Source organism: Aureobasidium pullulans (genome assembly GCF_000721785.1).
Source record: "Aureobasidium pullulans EXF-150 unplaced genomic scaffold scaffold_31, whole genome shotgun sequence".
Lineage (NCBI taxonomy): Eukaryota > Fungi > Ascomycota > Dothideomycetes > Dothideales > Saccotheciaceae > Aureobasidium > Aureobasidium pullulans.
The window spans coordinates 15,507-34,598 of NW_021941051.1; the positions used below are offsets into that span (position 1 = coordinate 15,507).

General features: G+C 50.5%; 9 protein-coding genes across 9 annotated transcripts; 5 read left to right on the forward strand and 4 right to left on the reverse strand.

The window, feature by feature from the left end:
• Positions 1-520: 520 nt before the first annotated feature.
• On the forward strand, positions 521-1,799 carry M438DRAFT_349502 (Emopamil-binding protein). Its single transcript, XM_029906410.1, has 3 exons — positions 521-1,058; positions 1,171-1,240; positions 1,474-1,799. The coding sequence occupies exons 1-3, from the start codon at positions 539-541 to the stop codon at positions 1,604-1,606; spliced, it is 723 nt and encodes a 240-aa protein (XP_029755756.1). The 5' UTR covers positions 521-538; the 3' UTR covers positions 1,607-1,799.
• A 494-nt stretch (positions 1,800-2,293) lies between these two features.
• M438DRAFT_305811 (uncharacterized protein) lies at positions 2,294-5,225 on the reverse strand. The gene is made up of 2 exons (XM_029902239.1): positions 4,949-5,225; positions 2,294-4,885 (listed from the first exon to the last, which is right to left on the reverse strand). The coding sequence occupies exons 1-2, from the start codon at positions 5,009-5,011 to the stop codon at positions 2,699-2,701; spliced, it is 2,250 nt and encodes a 749-aa protein (XP_029755757.1). The 5' UTR covers positions 5,012-5,225; the 3' UTR covers positions 2,294-2,698.
• Positions 5,226-6,009: 784 nt separating this feature from the next.
• M438DRAFT_369280 (lysophospholipase) lies at positions 6,010-7,931 on the forward strand. Its single transcript, XM_029908100.1, has 3 exons — positions 6,010-6,593; positions 6,651-6,914; positions 6,972-7,931. The coding sequence occupies exons 1-3, from the start codon at positions 6,048-6,050 to the stop codon at positions 7,812-7,814; spliced, it is 1,653 nt and encodes a 550-aa protein (XP_029755758.1). The 5' UTR covers positions 6,010-6,047; the 3' UTR covers positions 7,815-7,931.
• A 577-nt stretch (positions 7,932-8,508) lies between these two features.
• On the reverse strand, positions 8,509-10,253 carry M438DRAFT_327746 (PIN domain-like protein). Its single transcript, XM_029903182.1, has 3 exons — positions 10,000-10,253; positions 9,287-9,939; positions 8,509-9,235 (listed from the first exon to the last, which is right to left on the reverse strand). The coding sequence occupies exons 1-3, from the start codon at positions 10,010-10,012 to the stop codon at positions 8,720-8,722; spliced, it is 1,182 nt and encodes a 393-aa protein (XP_029755759.1). The 5' UTR covers positions 10,013-10,253; the 3' UTR covers positions 8,509-8,719.
• Positions 10,254-10,331: 78 nt separating this feature from the next.
• On the forward strand, positions 10,332-12,113 carry M438DRAFT_349507 (glutaryl-CoA dehydrogenase-like protein). The gene is made up of 4 exons (XM_029906411.1): positions 10,332-10,746; positions 10,797-11,712; positions 11,766-11,875; positions 11,925-12,113. Exons 1-4 carry the CDS (start codon positions 10,539-10,541, stop codon positions 11,969-11,971), a joined length of 1,281 nt encoding a protein of 426 aa, XP_029755760.1. The 5' UTR covers positions 10,332-10,538; the 3' UTR covers positions 11,972-12,113.
• Positions 11,883-12,482, reverse strand: M438DRAFT_142815 (uncharacterized protein). The gene has a single exon (XM_029898912.1). It carries the CDS (start codon positions 12,409-12,411, stop codon positions 11,995-11,997), a length of 417 nt encoding a protein of 138 aa, XP_029755761.1. The 5' UTR covers positions 12,412-12,482; the 3' UTR covers positions 11,883-11,994.
• A 106-nt stretch (positions 12,483-12,588) lies between these two features.
• M438DRAFT_349508 (ubiquitin-conjugating enzyme) lies at positions 12,589-13,818 on the forward strand. The gene is made up of 5 exons (XM_029906412.1): positions 12,589-12,703; positions 12,812-12,857; positions 12,955-12,984; positions 13,085-13,268; positions 13,361-13,818. The coding sequence occupies exons 1-5, from the start codon at positions 12,660-12,662 to the stop codon at positions 13,498-13,500; spliced, it is 444 nt and encodes a 147-aa protein (XP_029755762.1). The 5' UTR covers positions 12,589-12,659; the 3' UTR covers positions 13,501-13,818.
• Positions 13,655-16,504, reverse strand: M438DRAFT_327755 (uncharacterized protein). The gene is made up of 2 exons (XM_029903183.1): positions 14,497-16,504; positions 13,655-14,406 (listed from the first exon to the last, which is right to left on the reverse strand). The coding sequence occupies exons 1-2, from the start codon at positions 16,165-16,167 to the stop codon at positions 14,029-14,031; spliced, it is 2,049 nt and encodes a 682-aa protein (XP_029755763.1). The 5' UTR covers positions 16,168-16,504; the 3' UTR covers positions 13,655-14,028.
• Positions 16,505-16,784: 280 nt separating this feature from the next.
• M438DRAFT_339589 (glycoside hydrolase family 15 protein) lies at positions 16,785-19,048 on the forward strand (the record flags this gene model as incomplete). The annotated part of the gene is made up of 6 exons (XM_029904232.1): positions 16,785-16,841; positions 16,892-16,913; positions 16,970-16,995; positions 17,046-17,077; positions 17,128-17,949; positions 18,001-19,048. 6 exons carry the CDS (start codon positions 16,785-16,787, stop codon positions 19,046-19,048), a joined length of 2,007 nt encoding a protein of 668 aa, XP_029755764.1.
• Positions 19,049-19,092: the final 44 nt, after the last annotated feature.

Sequence of the window (19,092 nt, forward strand, 5' to 3'; positions counted from 1 at the left end):
CCTTTTTCATTGTATTTGTGTTCTTCTTTTCCTTTCTCACACATTGCCGGAAACTGGGAGGCAGGTCGCTGTGCATCCATGTACAGATGCCATCATATGGGCGCATGCATCGACTCTCAACTCTGGTTGATAGTTAATTCAGGAATCATGGCGACAGGGATGGTAACTTTTTGATGGCAAGCATGGGCTTTTTGGGTATTCTCATCACGAAAGGAACGTAGCATGGATGCAATCATGTTCATGCTGGATTCTGGATGGGGTTGGAGGGCGTGTTTCTCTTCCGATGGGATTGTTACGAATCAATGCTTAGGAGGGGCCACGAAGCGGACTGAAGGCAGCAGCAGAAATCAACATTTCTATTACTCTTAAACATTTACTTTGCCTCGTACTCCAATGTGACTGTCTTTTGAATGCTTGCAATCTTCTGTATGATTTGTGCACGTGCTTCAACATGGCGTGTGCACGACATGACTTGAGATGTTCAGTCCTCCTTTCGGTGCTGGAATTCAAGCAACCCTCGAGTCGTCATCACACGATCATGTCTTCAACTCCAGTTCCGACCGGACTGGTCATTGATCAGACAACTGTACTATCATTGCTGTCTACCCTCGCGATCCTCGCCGCAGCCTACATAACCTCCCTCTATGCACTGCCTCTCCACGCAACCTCTAAAACCCGCTTCCTCTTCATCTGGCACGCCTTTGACGCTCTAATCCACTTCATCCTCGAAGGCACATTCCTCTACAACTGCTTCTTCTCCTACGGCTCCACCCTCCTCACAGACCCCCTTTTACCTTCTCATGTCCATTTCTTGAATCTGCCGGGCAGGTACTATGGCGCTGCCTACGGGTCATCATGGCATTCTGCACTTTGGAGAGAATATGCCAAGGCTGATGCGAGATGGGCTGGTACTGATTTGACGGTGGTGAGTTTGGAATTGTTGACGGTGTTTGTGGGGGGGCCTTTGGCGGTTTGGTGTTGTGTGCAGATGGTTAGGGGGAAGTGGGGTGGGGCGTGGTTTTGGATGTGTGTGCTTGCTGTTGGTGAGCTTTATGGTGGTGAGTATTCTTGATGTCATTCGTTTTCTTTTTCTCGAGAACTGCTGTGGGCTTTGCTTGTGTGGAAGGGTCAGGGTTGTGCTTGGGGACTTGGTTCACTGATGTTTTATAGGATTCATGACTTTTGTTCCTGAATGGTTAAGTGGGTCTCCTAATCTCGTTACTTCGAATTGGATGTACAAGTAAGTCTTTCATCTTTTCTTCAATATCTGCATACACCATATCCTTTCCCCTCATCCTGTGCGATCACATCTCTCGCACGACCTACCTTTCCACCATCACCTTCTCTCCATGGAAATCCTCAATATTCACCTTGCCTTACACCTTCACTCCCCACTCTCTACCTTGCTGCTTCCTACCACAACAGCCTTCCTCACGATCACCCAAAAAGCTAACCTCTTTTCGCAATTATCAGATGGGTATACCTTTTCTTCTTCAACACGCTTTGGGTCTGGATCCCATTCTGGATCTTATATCAAGGCTATGCTGTTTTCACTTCCGCTGTTGATTCTGCTGGTTCTGGACTGGGAAAGCGAAAGAGGGGATAGCGGTGTTAGTAAGGTATCGGGTGGTTAGTAAGGTGATTTGGCTCGGCATGTATGAGTCAGGACCATAGTGTTGCAGACATCGCTGTTTCCGCAAAACTCGAAAGTGCACCTTCACAGCCACAGCCAGCACAAAATTTGTCTCACAATATCGGTAGATAGCAAGAGTCAATAAACTTCAAGCAGTAAAAAAGGCAAAGAACATACATACTTGGTGATCGCAAAAGAAATAGAATAATAGGCATATACGTTCTCTCTCCCGCGAGAGACAAGACTTCGCTGCGGGATATCTAGAAACAGTCGTGAAACAGTAAAAGCCAGTTAAAATTCAGGCACAAGGGGAACAGCAAGTGCGAAATGGCAAAAGACAATATAGTACCTTTCTGAACGGTAGTTTGTCCCAGGAAAATCCTCATGTTGCTGATTGGCGAGGATTCAGACCAGCTGGACCGTTGGACAATACATCTAACGGTCTTGAACCTGAGACCACAAAAACGTTGACCAGAAACCTCAGAATCTTCGAACTCCCACGAACTTCTGGAAGTAATGATAAAGTTTGTAACGGGGTTTCGTTGCTTGTCACATGCATTGTGATAGGAAACAGAACTATTGATGGTAGATGCTGGAAATGCTGGGTGGAAGTTAATGATCGTTATATATGCATCTGCATGTGCATTGCATGTGCAATTGCGATGGAGAAATATCGGGCACGGGGGGATCGTGCATATGCAGTATGCAGAGAAGGTGGAAGAAATTGAGAGCGGAAAAGATCACGTGGTCTTGATGAGGGATTCATTCATCGTTGCATCGTCCATCTTGCATTGCATCTGCTTCTCCTGGCATCCCATCGCAACCAACCGTACGGCTCCAGATTCCAGGACTTCCGGTAAAACTGCCACTGCGACTGCCACTTCTCCAAATTCTGCACTCCAAGTTCTGCAACGACCATCTTGCATATCAACTAATTCCGGGGAAGCTGCCCACTCTATCCCCAAAATGAGGTCTATACCACAAGACCCCGCTGACTCCAAACCTTCACTAGCTCCACATCTTCCAGCACGTTTGCCAGTTACTAGCAGATATATCTCCAGCAACCTAAACAACCCTAACGTAATTCCCCGGGAACAGTCCCTTTCTCCCACAATAAACACCCCAGTACCAATCTCCATTGATATCTTCCACTTCTGAGATGATCGCATGTTTGGGAAAACTCAATTCATCTGTAGCTTCAATTCCAGGGATATATGACCATAGGGCTTGGGCGCGGAAGCCTATTCCACCATCTGGAGGGAAGTGTTGAGAAGAAGAGGGATGTTTAGAGGGATGAGTGGACGCAGAAGAAACAGCGACGGAAGTTCCATCGTTTTCCTTCCAACGCCATTGGTTGGTTGTGGTTGTAGAAGTGGTGGATTGGGTAGGGAGATCTTCCTTCAAGGCCCAGCCGCCGACGAGATCGCGGACGATGAGGCGACGGGATCCGCCTTCTCTGTCTTCATGGCCGATAACGGTCATACGATGAGATTTCAAGCATCTCCTCCATCCTGATGGTCCATTGTCGCGGGAGATCTTCCCAGTATTGCAGAGGGAATGGTAGCAAGATGTGCAAATGTCGTAGTTTCCTTTGTTGCACGTGTTGCAGTGAAAGCGTGAGTGTGAGAGTGGAATGGAGTAGTGACAGATGTCGCAATAGGATGATAGGGTTACTGAGGTGTATGAGGATGGATTGGGGACGTAGGGGAGAATGGATGTGGCTGAGGAGGGTACGGCGAAGTGGAAAGCAGAGGTGGCGGATGTCAGGGGTGGTGGGTATAGGTCTGAGGGTGTGTGGCGATGAGAAGAGGATGGTGCTTGGGATACATGAGCGACTGAGGCTAGTGGATGAGTACAGTGCTTGCCTTGCTGAACACAGGCATTGCAGAAGCCCCAAGCACCGTCGTTGCATGTGTTGCAATGCCAATAGCACGCATTGGCGAACGCTTGACAGCCGTCACAGAACAAGCCTTGCTCCAGAATCGCAGTGCTTTGGACGTGCTTTCTGGCCGACAAAACGTGAGGAGGGTCCAGATGCACATGCTCGGAGCCTGGACCAGCTTGAGGTCGATAGCGAACGAAAGCAGTGCGGCCAAAGCCATACCAGTTGAGACAGCCTTTTCCTGCATGATAGCATTCAAGACATAGGTTGAAGCTACCTTCCAAGCACTTGTCGCAATTATAGTGTAGCGAGTGTTGTATATCAGGCTTCTCACATCTCGAGCAAGTGATTGATGGAGAAGGTATGCCTGATGATGGTTCTTCTCGAGTCGGCAACGGCAATGCGGGAGAGCTGTGGTTCGAAGGACGTGAGGAGGAGTCAGGATTTAGGCGTTGATGGCGATCAGAAGCGGTGTTGAGTCGGGGCGTGAGATTGGCCGAGGCAGCGCGACGTCTTGCTGATGAAGGATGAGTCTGTGCAGAAGGCAGAAGGTGAGGGTTGCGAGTTGTGGTAGTCGATGTGGTTCGACGGTGGGTAGAGGTCGATGGAGAGTGTCTATGAGTTGAGGAAAGCGGAGAATGGTGAGCAGCAGAAGGTTCACGGTCACGGTCACGGTCACGAATACGATCACGATCACGATCGCGACGGTCTTGACGACGTCGAGAGCGGTAGGCTTGGGCGATGGAGTCTGTGATGGCGTCTTCCTGGTCCGGAGTCAGATTGTTGAGATCCATTCCGTCCAGGAGACCATGGTCGATGATGTGACGCATGATTTCATCTTCCATGTCGCCCAAGTCGACGTCCGACTGACTGAGTAAAGAGCGTATACTGGACTGGTGTGACAAGCCGTCGGTCTGGCTTGACCGTGGTGACTCGGCATGTCGGTTTATAGGGCGAGTATGCGTCTGGCGAGGACGCTGGGTAGAGCGAGTACCAAGACCGACGTCGTCCAGGCTCAGCTCACGGGCCTGGGCCAGCATCTGTTGATCCTCTTCATCGTCCTCATCTGATACCTGACCGAGGTCTACAGGTGGTATCACATTGTCTCCAGGCTTGTATGTCTTGTCCATGTCCAGCTTTTCCTGGGCCGTCTTGCCTTTATCAGGGTGGGCGTGCAGGAACATTTCGAGCAGGGTGGTGAGGGTCGCATTCGGTCGTGTGTCGCGTACAGCAGCTCGGCATGCTGGGCAAGAGTATATGTGCCCTCTCGACGAGGACTGCCATGCGAACCATTCTTTCAAACAGCTTCCGCAAAAGGTATGCAAGCAGTCGAGCAACGTCAGAGGCCGGTAGAGTACGTCGGTGCAGATCTGGAGCCACCGTTAGTCTCTGACCAGTGACCACATGTGCCGACACATGGTCGTAAAACTCACAGAGCACGACAACTCCTTTTCCAGGTCCAACTCGCGTCCTCCTTCACTCGCGCGATCCGTCATGTTCAAAAGTGCTCTTCCTCAATCTTGTAATTCTTGTCCAACCTGCCGACGACGCTAGACGTGGGGTTCGTATGCCTATTTAAATATTCCGGCCCGCCGCCAACAACCTTGCTGATCATGTCTGCCTGTTTCACTGTGTCTTGGAAGTCGCTTGATCTTGGACAACTACTTATCGACCTCTGTCAGCTCTTACTTCGCTCTTGACATGCCTTTTTCTATCCACCATCTCTTCAATCACCGTCTGGAAGGTCGTTTACACTCAAGGTCGACGTTGCCGGCATCCCGGCTTACCCGTCCCACGCGATTAATGTCTCAAACTTTGGTTCCTTCACATTAACACCGAGGTCCAGATTTCACTATATTTTATCCTTATCCTCGACCGTGCTCCCACATCTAATCTCATTCCCTCTTGCCGGCCTGTTCTTACTGGTCCTGACCTACCGCTTCAACTTACGCGACCGATGTATTCTCTGGAATCCCATTTATCGATTTCGCACTTCTGCACACGCCCGTTGGATCTACATAACCGAGCAGGTCTGTTCACCATATGACACTAAATCTACGAGGACTTCTTATCCAGCAAATGCCACTTCAACATCGGACCGTCAAGACTCCGGCCGTAAGAAACATGTGAAGATCTTGAACACGTGAACAGTATCTTCCAAAAGAGTGACAAGATTGGCTCTCATCCGATACTTTCCATTTCATGGAGAAACTCTATGTCTTTCTACAGCTGTAGTTGAGAGAATTGGAGCAGTACAATAATATATGCTCGTGCTTGGCATGCGCCGGATAAGAACTCCCGTCCGCTGGATATCATCTTATTTGGTTCTACCGTTCTTCTCGAAGACTGCCGACAGGTGCTCGCTTACGCACCACCTACCGGAACCCTCTCTACATTCCTTGTCTGTGCTTGCCATGCCCTGCCCTTGAGGTAAATATATGAACCATCGTCCGGTAGTATGTAATGTAGGTCCTCGCTCTCTCGTCTCTTGTCTTCTCCAGTCCCTTCCTACATCTCTTCCTGTCTATCGTTATGGCCCCTTACGCTGCAATTCTGCAGCTCTCCCTGCTGGGTTTCGCTAGCCAGGTCTCTGCTGCTGCCATTGAACCTAGAGCTTCCACTCCCTATGCTCCAGTCTCCGCAAGCTGCCCCAGCACTCCTCTTGTCCGTACTGCCAATGGTCTCGGCTCGTCGGAAGCTGCATACATCGCAGCCCGCAAACCCAAAGCTGATGCCGCTCTTGCTGCTTGGTTGCAGAAGACCGACTCTTCTTTCGCCACTACTGACCTCCCTACTGTCGGTTTGGTCCTGAGCGGAGGTGGTTACCGTGCTCTGCTTTCTGGTGCCGGTCTTATTCAAGGTCTGGATTCTCGTGACTCTTCTCTATCTACCAGTGGTCTTTATCAGGCCATGACTTACGAGACGTCTCTTTCCGGTGGTGCATGGTTCAGCACATCTTGGACTGGACTGAACTGGCCCACCGTCTCTTATTTGAGAGACAACCTGTGGTCTGAATCTTTTGCCGATTCGCTTCTCGTTCCAGCACGTCTTCTTTCCGCCGTTGCATATGCTGAGATTGTATGTTGCATTCATGTCTTTATTGAGCCTTTGTCTTTCGCCTAACAATCAATCTAGGTCAAAGATATCGTAGACAAGGCCAAGGCTGGCTTCCAGCCCACTCTTATCGACGTTTACGGCAGACTGCTCTCCTACCAGCTGCTAAGCACCAACTCTCAAGATATTCTGACCGATGGTGCCGTCTCCAAGACCTTTTCCAGCGTGGCTTCATCTTCCAACTTCACCAATCACGCTGTTCCTTACCCCATCATCACCGCCAGAGGTGTGAACACCTTTGAAGGATTATGCATTCCTCGTGAAAACGGAACACAATACGAATTCGTAAGATCTCTTCTATGGTGAACTATCCAAACGACCCTCTAACTCCGTATCCTACAGACTCCCCACGAGTTCGGCTCTTGGGACTCCGATGTGAACGCATTCACCCAAACCGCCTACCTCGGGTCCAGACTCACAAACGGAGCCCCCACCGTATCAGGCAAATGCATCAAGAACTACGACAACATCGGTTACGTAGCAGGCACCTCCTCCGCCCTCTTCAACAACTACTGCACCGCCCTCCCCGCAAAAAACAACACACAATCACTCGCTCAAACCCTCCAAGCCATCATCCTCAACGCCCACAGCCCGGTCACCAGAGATCTATACGCTCCCTACCCTAACCCTTTCTACAAGTACCCTGCCTCCACGCTCACGAATGCTCAAACGGAGATCCAGATCGTAGACGGCGGAGAAGGAGATTCCGCAATGCCATTCTGGCCACTCATCCAACCGGAAAGAAACGTCGATGTCATCATCGCCGCCGACAATGGCGCCGACACCGCCGATGATTTCCCCTCCGGCACAGCCATCGTAACCGCATACCAACAAGCGCAACTCCAAGGCCTATCCCGTATGCCTTTTATCCCCTCTTTGGACTCTTTTGTCGCTCAAGGGTTGAACAAACATGCCGTTTTCTTCGGCTGCGACACTGCGGAAACAGCGACGATTGTGTATCTGCCGAATAACAATTACACATATGCTTCCAATATCGATACCGTGATTATACAGACTTCTGAGCAACAGACGGCTGGTATTATCGCGAATGGAAATGCCATCGCTACGCAGAATGGAGAGGATGGGTGGGCGACTTGTTTGGGATGTGCGGTTATGAAGAAAACTGGCTCTGCTTTGCCTCAGGCTTGCACCGCCTGTTTCGACAAATACTGTTATAAGCAATAGAAAGATTGTCTTGTGACAAGGGGGGAAGAGAGAGAGACACGAAACAGAGGTCGTTTAGTAATGCATAGTTTTTGCACATCTCCATTTACGATTTTTATAAGAATGTGTTTTTTTTTTGTTGTTTAAATTTGTCTTCTTGGGTTGTATGTGCAAAACTTTGCCGAGTGAGTTGATATTGTACATTTCATCGGCGCTGGTTCGACACGGTCATTCTACTTGATCTTTCTGCTCCATGTCAGATGGTTTGGTAGACAGACAGGGTCACCCCCACAAGCAAGTCAAAATGTCAAAATCGGGTCGTCGAAGCAGTCGCAAACCTGTACAATACTTTCACGATCGATATATCATCCAGCAAGGCGAAATATCATGGGCTAGGAATGTGCTCTGAAAAGTTTGTGCATTTCTGTGGACTTCTTGGAGTCACTTGATGATCCCCATGTGCTATACGTTTGGTCAAGCATAAAACTGTAGAAACACACAACTCTAGCAGTGTTAGGAGTAAGCCTCACTAAGACCATAGTATTCAGCGCCTCTCTATGGGCGACTATATCGATCTCGAAAAACAATGTGCATTTTACAGACCAGAAGACTCCAGGCGTGGCCACGGGAGGTGGCATAAGTGACAGATTTTGGTACACGGAGAGTATGTCATACTGTTTGAACACAGAAGGGGAACATGTCACAAGAAAGAAGGGTTTGAAAGAAGCATATAGCTATCGTAGTATTCATGCAAGCAATTGTAAGAAGCCTTTTATGCCATGGCTGATACCATCCGAGCCATTCGCTCCTGAAACGCCGACAACAACAAATCGTATACTTGGTCCTCCTGGCGGGTATTCCCATATGAGCAAACGCCATCAAAAACTCCCATCCTTGCATCCGTAATGTATGTCGATCGAACTCTCCTAAGCAGTACCTCTGGGCTTGGCCTTGGCCTCCTTCTTCTCCTTGGCTGCCTGCTTCTGCTTCTTCTTCTTTTCCTCGAACTTTGCCTCGTTCTTGCGTTTCAAGCTTGCCTGCTCTTCCGCGGTTTTGGCGACTGGCTTGAAGAAGCCCTCGAGTCTGCTCTGCTGTGCACTCTTGAGACTCTTGGTGAGACGGGCAGCTCCGTTCTTGACTCTGTCCTCACTGAAGCCCTTTTCCTCGACGAGGAACTTCACCAGGCCATCGATATCTGGGGCCTTCCACTCGAAGTTGCACTCAGGGTCATCGGCCTTGCGAACATCGGGTTCCTTGAAGAGGATCTTGGCTTCGGCCCAAGGCCAGTCTTCCGGGATTGTGTATTTCTTGTTGTTCTCCAGCATGCCGACGACAGCTTCGAGGCTTCCGTGTTCCTTGATCATGGTGTAGGCGACCTTCGGGCCGATGCCCTTGACAGGGTCGACGTAATCGCAGCCGAGCAAGATGCACATGTCGATGAACTGGTGGGATCGTCAGCAGGGGACATGAAGAGTATGTCAGCATCAACTTACCTGGTCCATGGTCATGTCCAGGCCTTCCAGGACCTTGTCCAGATGAATCTCCTGAATAGGTTCCTTACGCTGCTCACTGAAGGTGAGCTTACGGAGGAGCACAGGGGCGGCGAAGGTCAGAGTATCCATGTCCTCACTGGCGGCAGCATAGACTTTGCCGGCACGAGCCAGGGCTGCACACTGAGCTTCGGCCTCAGTGGGAGCGATGATGTAGGGGATACCCATCAGCTTGAGCAGTCTCTGAGCTTCGGCGTTGTGCTCTCTGGTGACACGAACAGTGCGGCGACTGAACTTCTCCATATCCTCAGCGGTACCCGTCTCTTTGGCTTCTTCGTGAGCCTCTTCAGCTTCCGTCTTGCGCTGGAAACGTTTGGCGAGTTCTCCCGACTTGAGCTTCGGTGGTGCACCGTCAAAGACGTAGAGCGGCTTGATACCGTTGTCGACCATGCGAAGAGTGCGGTAGAACATGCCCATGAGATGTGAAGTTGTTTCTCCAGATTCGTTCATCAATTGTTGACCCTCGGAGCGAACGGCGATGAGGAATGAGTACAGCGACATGGAAGCATCAATGGCGACCTTGCGACCGAATTGGTTCTTGATTTCACCGGTTTTGACGGCATCTGGACAGTGCTCGTCGATGACTTGGTATAGGTCTGCGCAAGATTAAGGTCAGCTCAGAAATTTGTTGCGGCGAGCTGTTTGGGTGTACTCACGTTTGATACCCATCTCGGCGGATTCTTGGATTCAATGAAGGACAGGATGGGTTGTAACAAAAACTATCGAGGTCTGATCAACGATTAGATGGCTTCGGCGGGCAGTCAGAAGCAGAAAGTCGCGAGGCTGCCTGACGCGCACCCGCGTTTGGGAAGGTCCAACTCGTGACATCATTCAATCAATTCCCGATCGGAACGACAGCAATCTATCGTACATCGCATGTGCTTTCCTACTCCAGAACCATGGCTTGAGAGTCGCCTGGTCTCAGTCGCAAATCGCCTACCTAGCATTCTGTGTGCATATCTCATGTATGAAACTCAATATTATGATAGTCATTGATGTCGGCCGTCAACTTCCAGCCTCGGCATCTCGAACCTACATACAGCGGGGCCTAGCCGACTTTCCGATACAACACGCATCTCCTTTGCCGCTGTTCTCTTGCATACTTGTGTAGTTATATAGTCAATTGTCTCCTTCCTCTGACTGATTTACTCCACACTCCTCTCCTTACTCCTCTCCTTACTCATCTCCCTCCACAATGTTCAAATCCGTCGCCCGTCAGACAGCCAGACAACTTGGCTCAAGAGGCCCTGCCGCCTCAGTTGCTCGTCGCTATGCACACGCCCCAGTAGCCTTCGATTGGAAGGATCCTCTCAATGCTAGCAACATGTTCACCGAGGAAGAGTTGGCTATCTCAGAGACTGCCGAGTCTTACTGTCAAGAGCGCATGCTTCCTCGTGTGCTAGGTAAGTATCCACGTTCGACCACAGTACAGAGCGATGGCTGACTCAACTAGACGCATACAGAAATGAAGACTACGACAGAAAGATTCTTGAAGAGATGGGAGAACTAGGACTACTGGGTGCCACGATTGAAGGTTACGGATGTGCTGGTGTCTCCTCAGTCGCATCAGGTCTCATCACTCGCGCTGTTGAGAGAGTCGACTCCGGTTACCGCTCCGGAATGTCTGTACAGTCCTCTCTGGTCATGGGCGGTATCGACGAGTTTGGTTCGCAGGAGCAGAAAGACAAGTTCTTGCCTCAATTGGCAAAGGGAAAGATGCTTGGCTGCTTCGGCTTGACAGAGCCAAACCACGGTAGTGATCCTGGAAGCATGGAGACTGTCGCTAAGCCTCACCCAACCAAGAAGGGCTACTTCAGCCTGAGTGGCGCAAAGACCTGGATCACCAACTCGCCAATTTCAGATCTCATGCTCGTTTGGGCAAAGCTGCAGGAAACAGGCAAGATCCGTGGCTTCCTGGTTGAGAGATCAGAGTGTCCTCCAGGAACCCTGGAGACACCTGCACTGAAGCACAAGAATGGTCTAAGAGCATCTCTCACCGGTATGATTCAGTTGGATGAGTGCCCTGTACCGGAAGCAAACATGTTCCCTGATATAGAGGGATTGAGAGGACCTTTCAGCTGTCTCAACGGTGCCCGCTATGGTATCGCGTGGGGCACGATGGGCGCTCTCGAAGATTGCATCGCAAGGACGAGACAGTATGCTTTGGAGAGAAAGCAATTCAAGAACAACCCAATCGCCAAATACCAACTGGTACAGAAGAAGCTTTCCGATGCAACCACAGACGCAGCGTACGGCATTCTGGCAGCATTGCAAGTCGGCCGCCTGAAGGACGAAGGCAAGGCTGCCCCTGAGATGATTTCAATGATCAAGAGACAGAACTGCGACAGAGCATTGGTAAACGCACGAGTGTAAGTTTAAGTAAGTCGTGTATTGTCGAGAGCGAATGCTGATAACATTCTAGGCTGCAAGAAGTCTTTGGCGGAAACGCTGTCAGTGACGAGTATCACATCGGAAGACATGTAGCAAACCTGTTTGTCACTCAGACCTATGAGGGCCAGAGTGATATTCATGGTAAGTTTAAAAGACACTTCGCGGTCGCACAATGCTAACAGTCATGCAGCTCTCATCCTTGGTCGTGCGATTACTGGTATTCAAGCTTTCTGCTAGGTGTAGATGCACAAGGAAGGATCTCAGCTGGATTCGGTCGGCAGGCTGACGGATCCGTTCATGTTGTGTAAGATAGCCGAAACAGACCACAAAAGAATTAGTGTACAAAGTACGAAGACTAGTAGTGATGATTTGCCGCCGAAGACTGTTGTTTGGACTTTAGACGTGATGTCGTGCAGTATGATCGACCACGATTGGCGTGTCACGGTGTCAAATGTATGCACGCACGGAACGTGTGTCTTGTTGCATGAGTGAAGATGAAGAAGTCGGTGCATTGGGCTGCAAGCCAAAATGGGCGAAGCAGGAGCGAGCAGGCTGTCTGGGCGCGTGACACTCGGCGCCTGCTGTGAATCACTCACATAATGCTGATGAACTCCGTGAATGAGAGCCCTTGCAAAGCGTCTCACTTGCAATTGTTTCCTTTCAACAACATCGCTCATCAGTGAGAGTAGGAAAAACACGATCAAAAGCAGAAACAAGGCCGTCTTTGTTGTGTTGCAGCGGCGTCGGTGTAAGTCGGCATGACGCATCGGAAGCCGTGCTGGCCAATCTGACCGTCTTCTCAGTCCTTTTCACACTTCCGCGACGACATCCTCCTCCGCATACCACTTCACAATCATCAACGCAACAACCTCGACTCTTGCGTTGACCACTTGCTTCCTGTTACAACACACAACACACGCACAAGATGGCGCTTAAGAGAATTAACAAGGAGTTGACCGACCTCGGCCGGTATGTGAAAGCGCCCCTCTGTCCTTCCCCTCCCCCACCTTGATGATGGTCCATGGACCGCTGCCGCACACATCCATATCGCTTGAATAGCAACTGATGGACATGTAGTGACCCTCCCTCATCCTGCTCCGCTGGTCCCATCGGAGATGACCTGGTACGTCGCTGAAAATCTCCGCCTCAAAATTGAGTGATTGCCTCGTGGCCACTCGAATATCGCAACCAGAACACACTCTGACTCTCTACGCCTCCAGTTCCACTGGCAAGCCACCATCATGGGTCCCGTAAGTCTTCGATTCCTGGGTTGGGCCGCAGCGGCGAGGAAACGCCGTTGTCGCCACTCGCACAACAAACACAGCAACAGCACAGCTGACAAGCCTCAAGGGTGACTCCCCATACTCGGGCGGTGTCTTCTTCCTCGCCATCCACTTCCCCACAGACTACCCCTTCAAGCCTCCCAAGGTCAACTTCACCACCCGCATCTACCACCCCAACATCAACAGCAACGGCAGCATCTGTCTGGACATCCTCAGAGATCAATGGAGCCCTGCTCTGACCATCTCAAAAGGTGAGCGACTTCCCGTCAACTCGTTCGGTCTTGAGACAGACGATTGCGGACGAAATGTTTACAGATTTGCTGTTACTAACACAACCCCGCAGTCCTGCTTTCTATCTGCTCCATGTTGACCGACCCCAACCCTGACGACCCGCTCGTTCCCGAGATCGCACACGTCTACAAGACTGACCGTTCGCGCTACGAGGCTACTGCCAGAGAGTGGACAAGAAAGTACGCCATCTAAGAAGTCTAGCAGCAAAGCCCGTCAAAGGGCCCAACAAACGGCCGAACGAGTGCATCGAGGATCATTCTATCTTCCTTAGCGTGCGGAGGCATATTTTTCACGACAGACGGATTCTGGGGATGATGGTTTCTTTTGTTGTCGAGTCGAGGTGACGGTAATCATCGGTTGGAGCTCTCAGTGGAGAGCATCTGCTAGCTACCGCTCGCTCACACGCAACGCAAAAAAGCCCATTGCCTCATCACGTATGCACAACTCGGCTTAGCCTTGCTTTTTACTGCCAGACACACAACGATGGAGCGTTCTGGCGCATCGGTTTCACTTTCAGAGAGTCAGATAGACCTGGTAAAACACAACATACGGAAATCCACATGATAACGACCATCCTGCTGTTTTCCTTGTCCTTGTTCTACATGTGCATGTATATTGGATGTTCTTGATTTGGTGACATCTTGCTGCTTCCATTTTCATATCTTACAATGTACAAGCATGTTGTATCCTCTTATCATTTACATATAGCAACCTCTTTCCTCACGAAAGCGCACCCTCACCACCACCATCCTCCATCTCCACTTCCCCGTTCCCTTCTTCCCTCCCCTCCCCATCCACCCCCTCCTCCTCCACCACAAACTGCTCCCCCCACAAATCAACCGGTATCCTCATCTCATCGAAAAACCTATCACACCTACCCACCACCCCCTTCAACAACGCACTCGGATTCTTTTTGCGAGCCGGATCCTCCAAACTCTCTATTAAATCACGATGTAGTTTTCTGAGTGTCTTTTGGAGGTCGGAGATTGCCATGCCGGAGCGGCCGAGGTCGTTTATCGGGTCTGCGGGATCTTGGAGGGCGAGGAGGTATGGTTTGTAGGCGACTGGTTTTGCGAGGCGGAGGCGTGCTGATAGGGCCTGTGGGTGGGAGGGTTAGCTTTTTGTTTTGTAGAAGGAGGGAGGGAGGGGGAAAAAGGGGAAGGAGGTAGTATGGAGCGGATAACTTACAAAATCAGTCTTGCTGGCCTCGATTTCCTCCTTAGTGGCCCATAGCTTTTTCTGACATGACCCCAATGGCTCGATCGTCAAGAGTTTTTTTGAGGTGTCGAAGCGACTCCAGAATTTGAGGATATACAGGAAATCGTCTGATATACTGTTGAAGGGTTTTTGCTTGACGGGTTCGAGAGGGGCGGATTTCAAGGCGACTACGCACATCATGAATAATGAGTAAGAGCCGAAACCACCGTGCCAGGGGTCAGAAAGACCGCGTAGATTTAATGTGGTCTTCATGAGAAGGAAGAGTGGTTTTAGGTGGGGCAACTCCTCAAGGTAAGACTTGATGGCTTCTCTGGACGAGTCGCTGGGTTTTGTGGCGACCACTTGGACTTTTAGCCTTGTGGGCAAGTGAACGGCTTTGACCAGGGGGTAATATGATTCTGTTATTTCGATTTGGTCGAAATCTGGGTGTTTTTCGAGGTGAGATTGGACCTTGCTGAGGTGAGCAATCATTCTCGCCTTCTTTTCGGCTCTCTGTTGAGCTTGCCAGGCATGCTTCTCCTCCTTGTCGGCAAATTCTTGATCTTGCTGGCGCGGAGCGTTGAAGTTTGGTTCGTAGATTCGAATGTCAATGTCCGAATTTGGCATTGTGAGGCCGGTCACTTGGGAACCGAATGGCTCGGCTCCCGTGTCTGGAGCCGCTCTTGGGACCAACTCGAGCAGCGTCTCTGTCAGTTTTGCTCTTGCGGCCTTCTCTGAGGTAGTCAATTGCATCCATTCGGCAAACTTGGTGATCTCAAGGTCAAACCACTCCCTGTGAGAGTATCCTTTGTTCTTCGGTCGGCGGTTCCAGGGCTCGGGGTCGTTGCCGCCTTTGAGGCTCATCAGAGGTCTAAAAACACTAGAGTAAAGCAACAGCAAAGGACTGGCCATGCCCTTAAGAATACCAGGGCCCTTGAGAACGCCCAAGGTCTTGGCTTTCTTCTGCTCCCGGACGATGATATGATAGACTCTTCGTATCAGATCGAAGAATGTTTGGCGGTCTTTGGGATCGTACTCAGGTATCTCTGCCATCAGCGGCTTTTCGTGTTCGTGCAGGAACTTGGTCCAGCGCGTGTAGTTCTGGCCATTTCGCAGCTCAGCGTCGGCAGCAGCACGCTGTTCTCGCACAAGCAGTGCTGCATCTTTCATCTTCTTCAATTGATATGCATCGTCCTCGTTGGTTGTCTTGGCCACTGTCTCGGAGAACTCTGCCAGAGTGTCTTGTTTCGACCCATCTCTTTCCTGAATATCTCGTGTGACCCTATATTCGTATGGTCTTGGAGCTCCACTTCGATAAGGGGCTCGGTTCAGAAAGTTCGGCCGCCATACCTCAGGGTCGGATTTGTGAGTTGGTACTTGATGTATGACTGAGGCGCGATTCGACTCTCGGTGTGCTTCGAGCGTGGCTGACAGGTCGTTCGGGTCGATACTTTGGTTCAGCCGTCTCAAGAGCTCTTGTCGCGCTTTTTCTTTGATGGCTTCTCTGGCAGCCTCTCTCTCAGCTGCTTTCGCAGCATCTGATGCATGGCGCACTTGTTGGAAGTGCCGAAGGGCGGTTTGAGATGTCACGGCATGGCGCAAGGTGTGGTGATATGTGTGTCGGCTGTCACACAGACGCGGCAGGCGCAATTGGCATGGCATGAGCCGGGTCTTTCTGAGGGCACGCGTACGCGGTGTTTTACCCTGTAATCGCAATCGTTCTCCAGAAAACGTTGGTTGCAATTGATGTTTGCCTTCGAGATGGTTTGCTCAATTGTTGGAGGACCGCGATTCGGCTCGGCCCGCTCTCTTAAGTCCGCGACCTCCGAGAATGCCGGCAAAGACAGACTGCTTCTTAGCTCCTGCTTTCGGTCTATAGAGAAATGGCCGGAGAAGACGAGTGTGGTGCAATGGTCGGCAGTCACTACCCCGGCACTCGGAAGGCTCAATCAAACACAGTGGCTGTATAATATGCTATTTCCCACCTCCAAAGATTGACAGACGGTGCATCAACCTCTGCGAAACATATCCGGGTAATTCGAACATATGACGATCAAGCCGGTAGATCGATAGCGGAAAGACATGGATGCAACCATACGCATCTAACGACCAGTGACGTTGCCGTTTGTAAGCTGATATAAGCTCCATGATATCTTCTCCCCTCGTGGCTACCCCAGACTTCCTGCATACAAGTACAAGTACCATCCATCAGCAAGGGACTTAGCTAGCTCTTGAACAAACATATCACCGAGCCATTAAGCCTTTAGACCTGCAGCATCATGGCCGAACATATCTCTGACCCTACAGGTCTGCGCCGGAGCACTGGCTACATGCCAGTAAGTCTTCTATCCCGAAATTGCACGACTAATACGCTGACACAATCCAGATCGAGCAATATGGTCTGATAGGTATTCATGAAATGCATCTCATCACAGCTTCAGGATTTGACACCATTTCTTTCTAGGTAATATGCATACCAGTGCTCTTGTGGTAAGGCTTCATATGCAACTTTATCGTGGGCATTTTGCTGACTGGGCTAGGCAATTGATGGTGGAATCGACATGATGTGCTGGTAAGTAGAGTGTATTTCGACGTGGGAATCCACCCATTGATAGACTGCAGGTCCGACTTTGATTCACCATCCGTCTTCTGTCGTATGTTGGACAAAGATAAGGGTGGCCACTTCACTATCAGTCCCCCTTCGGGATTGAAGATCACAACCAAGCAACAGTATCTCCCAAGCAACAACATTCTGCAAACCAGATATATGAACGATGATGGTGTTCTGACACTCACCGACTTCTTCCCTCGACCTCTGAAAATGGATCATCTTGACTCTACGGTTGGCCGAGGCGCCACAATCGACCCTCGAGGCGAGCTCAAGAAATGGCTTGTTCGCAGAGTAGAATGTATCAGAGGTGCCACGGACGTCAACGTTGAAGTGTTCCCTGCCTTCAACTACGCTCAGGACTCACACACTACTGAGATCATCAAGACTGATGATGATGCACAGCGAATTGTACACTTCCGCTCTGAGAACTTGTCTCTGGAGCTCGTAGCCACCATTGACTGTGGCGACGATGCTCCTTGTCCAGAGCTCACCTTTTCCAAGAAGCACATTGACGGCTGTTCCCTGGGCGAAGGGGTGACTGCAACGATTAATCTCAAGGAAGGTCAATCCGTTTCGTTCGTACTCAGGGACCTCGAAGAGAAGAACAAAGAGACCGTCTCTACTGCACTTCTTGACCAAGTTCAGAAGGACACCTCCGTTTACTGGTTCAATTGGATCTCAAAGTCAAAGTACAAAGGACGTTGGAGAGAAGTGGTTAGTCGCAGTCTGATGATCTTGAAGATGCTTACGTACGAGCCAACTGGAGCCATCGTAGCGGCACCCACTTTCTCTCTGCCCGAAGACTTCGGAGGTGGCAGAAACTGGGATTACAGGTGAGGTGCTTCGCTATCATCACAAGACCACTTACTAATGAGATGCTTTAGATTCTCCTGGGTCAGAGATTCTTCTTTTACCATCTACATCCTCCTCCGTATGGGCTTCACCGAAGAAGCAGAAGCCTACATGAACTTCCTCAGCGCCCGCCTAATCGACTCTCCCAAACCCGACGGCGGCCTCCCAATCATGTTTTCCATCCGCGGCAGCACCGACCTCCCTGAAATCGAATTGTCTCATCTCTCCGGCTACCAAGACAGCAAACCAGTCCGCATCGGCAACGGCGCAGCTTTCCACAAACAACTAGACATCTACGGCGAAATGATGGATAGCATCTACCTCTACAACAAGTACGGCAAACCCGTAAGCTACGACCTCTGGGTCGCGGTAAGAAAACTCACAGATTACGTCTGCGGCATCTGGAAAGAAACCGACATGTCGATCTGGGAAGTCAGGTCCGCACCCATGAATTACACATACTCCAAAATCATGCTCTGGGTAGCCATCGACCGCGCCCTACGCCTAGCAGATAAACGCTGTTTCCCCTGCCCCAACCGTATGAAATGGCTAGAAGCTCGCGATGCCATCTACGACGACGTCATGGAAAAGGGGTACAACCACGATATGAAATGCTTCATCCAAAGCTACGAGAGCAATGAAGTACTCGACTCCGCCGTCCTGATCGCCCCCTTGGTCTTCTTCATCGCCCCCAATGACCCCCGCTTCACATCCACCCTCGAGCAAATCCTCCTCGCGCCCGAAAAAGGCGGCCTCACTTCCACCGGCCTGGTATACCGCTACAACACGATGAAATCCGACGACGGCGTGGGCGGCCGCGAAGGTGCATTTTCAATGTGCACGTTCTGGTTGGTGGAAGCACTCACCAGAGCTGGAGCTTATGATAAAAAATATCTGATCAAGGCCATCAATATTTTTGAAAACATGTTGAGTTTTTCTAATCATCTGAACATGTTTTCAGAAGAGATTGCGAGGAGCGGGGAGCAGTTGGGTAATACGCCCCAGGCGTTTTCGCATTTGGCGCTGGTTAGTGCTGCGTTCAATTTGGATCGTGTTACTGGTGGGAGTGGTGGTATGTAAGGGGTGAAATGATGGATGAATGACGGAAGGATGATAATCAAAGA

Bases quoted from the DNA above. Each gene is read 5' to 3' on its own strand.
- M438DRAFT_327746 (XM_029903182.1), bottom strand. The intron at 9,236-9,286 runs GTAAGTTGATGC...CGATCCCACCAG, and splicing joins TGGACATGACCATGGACCAG to TTCATCGACATGTGCATCTT.
- M438DRAFT_305811 (XM_029902239.1), bottom strand. From the start codon at position 5,011: ATGACGGATCGCGCGAGTGAAGGAGGACGCGAGTTGGACCTGGAAAAG. The intron at 4,886-4,948 runs GTGAGTTTTACG...CGGTGGCTCCAG, and splicing joins AAAAGGAGTTGTCGTGCTCT to ATCTGCACCGACGTACTCTA.
- M438DRAFT_349507 (XM_029906411.1), top strand. From the start codon at position 10,539: ATGTTCAAATCCGTCGCCCGTCAGACAGCCAGACAACTTGGCTCAAGA. The intron at 10,747-10,796 runs GTAAGTATCCAC...TGACTCAACTAG, and splicing joins CATGCTTCCTCGTGTGCTAG to ACGCATACAGAAATGAAGAC. The intron at 11,713-11,765 runs GTAAGTTTAAGT...ATAACATTCTAG, and splicing joins GCATTGGTAAACGCACGAGT to GCTGCAAGAAGTCTTTGGCG.
- M438DRAFT_349502 (XM_029906410.1), top strand. From the start codon at position 539: ATGTCTTCAACTCCAGTTCCGACCGGACTGGTCATTGATCAGACAACT. The intron at 1,059-1,170 runs GTGAGTATTCTT...GATGTTTTATAG, and splicing joins TGTTGGTGAGCTTTATGGTG to GATTCATGACTTTTGTTCCT. The intron at 1,241-1,473 runs GTAAGTCTTTCA...CGCAATTATCAG, and splicing joins ACTTCGAATTGGATGTACAA to ATGGGTATACCTTTTCTTCT.
- M438DRAFT_142815 (XM_029898912.1), bottom strand. From the start codon at position 12,411: ATGAGCGATGTTGTTGAAAGGAAACAATTGCAAGTGAGACGCTTTGCA.
- M438DRAFT_349508 (XM_029906412.1), top strand. From the start codon at position 12,660: ATGGCGCTTAAGAGAATTAACAAGGAGTTGACCGACCTCGGCCG. The intron at 12,858-12,954 runs GTACGTCGCTGA...CTACGCCTCCAG, and splicing joins GTCCCATCGGAGATGACCTG to TTCCACTGGCAAGCCACCAT. The intron at 12,985-13,084 runs GTAAGTCTTCGA...ACAAGCCTCAAG, and splicing joins AAGCCACCATCATGGGTCCC to GGTGACTCCCCATACTCGGG.
- M438DRAFT_327755 (XM_029903183.1), bottom strand. From the start codon at position 16,167: ATGCCATGCCAATTGCGCCTGCCGCGTCTGTGTGACAGCCGACACACA. The intron at 14,407-14,496 runs GTAAGTTATCCG...TCCCACCCACAG, and splicing joins AGGCCAGCAAGACTGATTTT to GCCCTATCAGCACGCCTCCG.
- M438DRAFT_369280 (XM_029908100.1), top strand. From the start codon at position 6,048: ATGGCCCCTTACGCTGCAATTCTGCAGCTCTCCCTGCTGGGTTTCGCT. The intron at 6,594-6,650 runs GTATGTTGCATT...CAATCAATCTAG, and splicing joins CCGTTGCATATGCTGAGATT to GTCAAAGATATCGTAGACAA. The intron at 6,915-6,971 runs GTAAGATCTCTT...CGTATCCTACAG, and splicing joins ACGGAACACAATACGAATTC to ACTCCCCACGAGTTCGGCTC.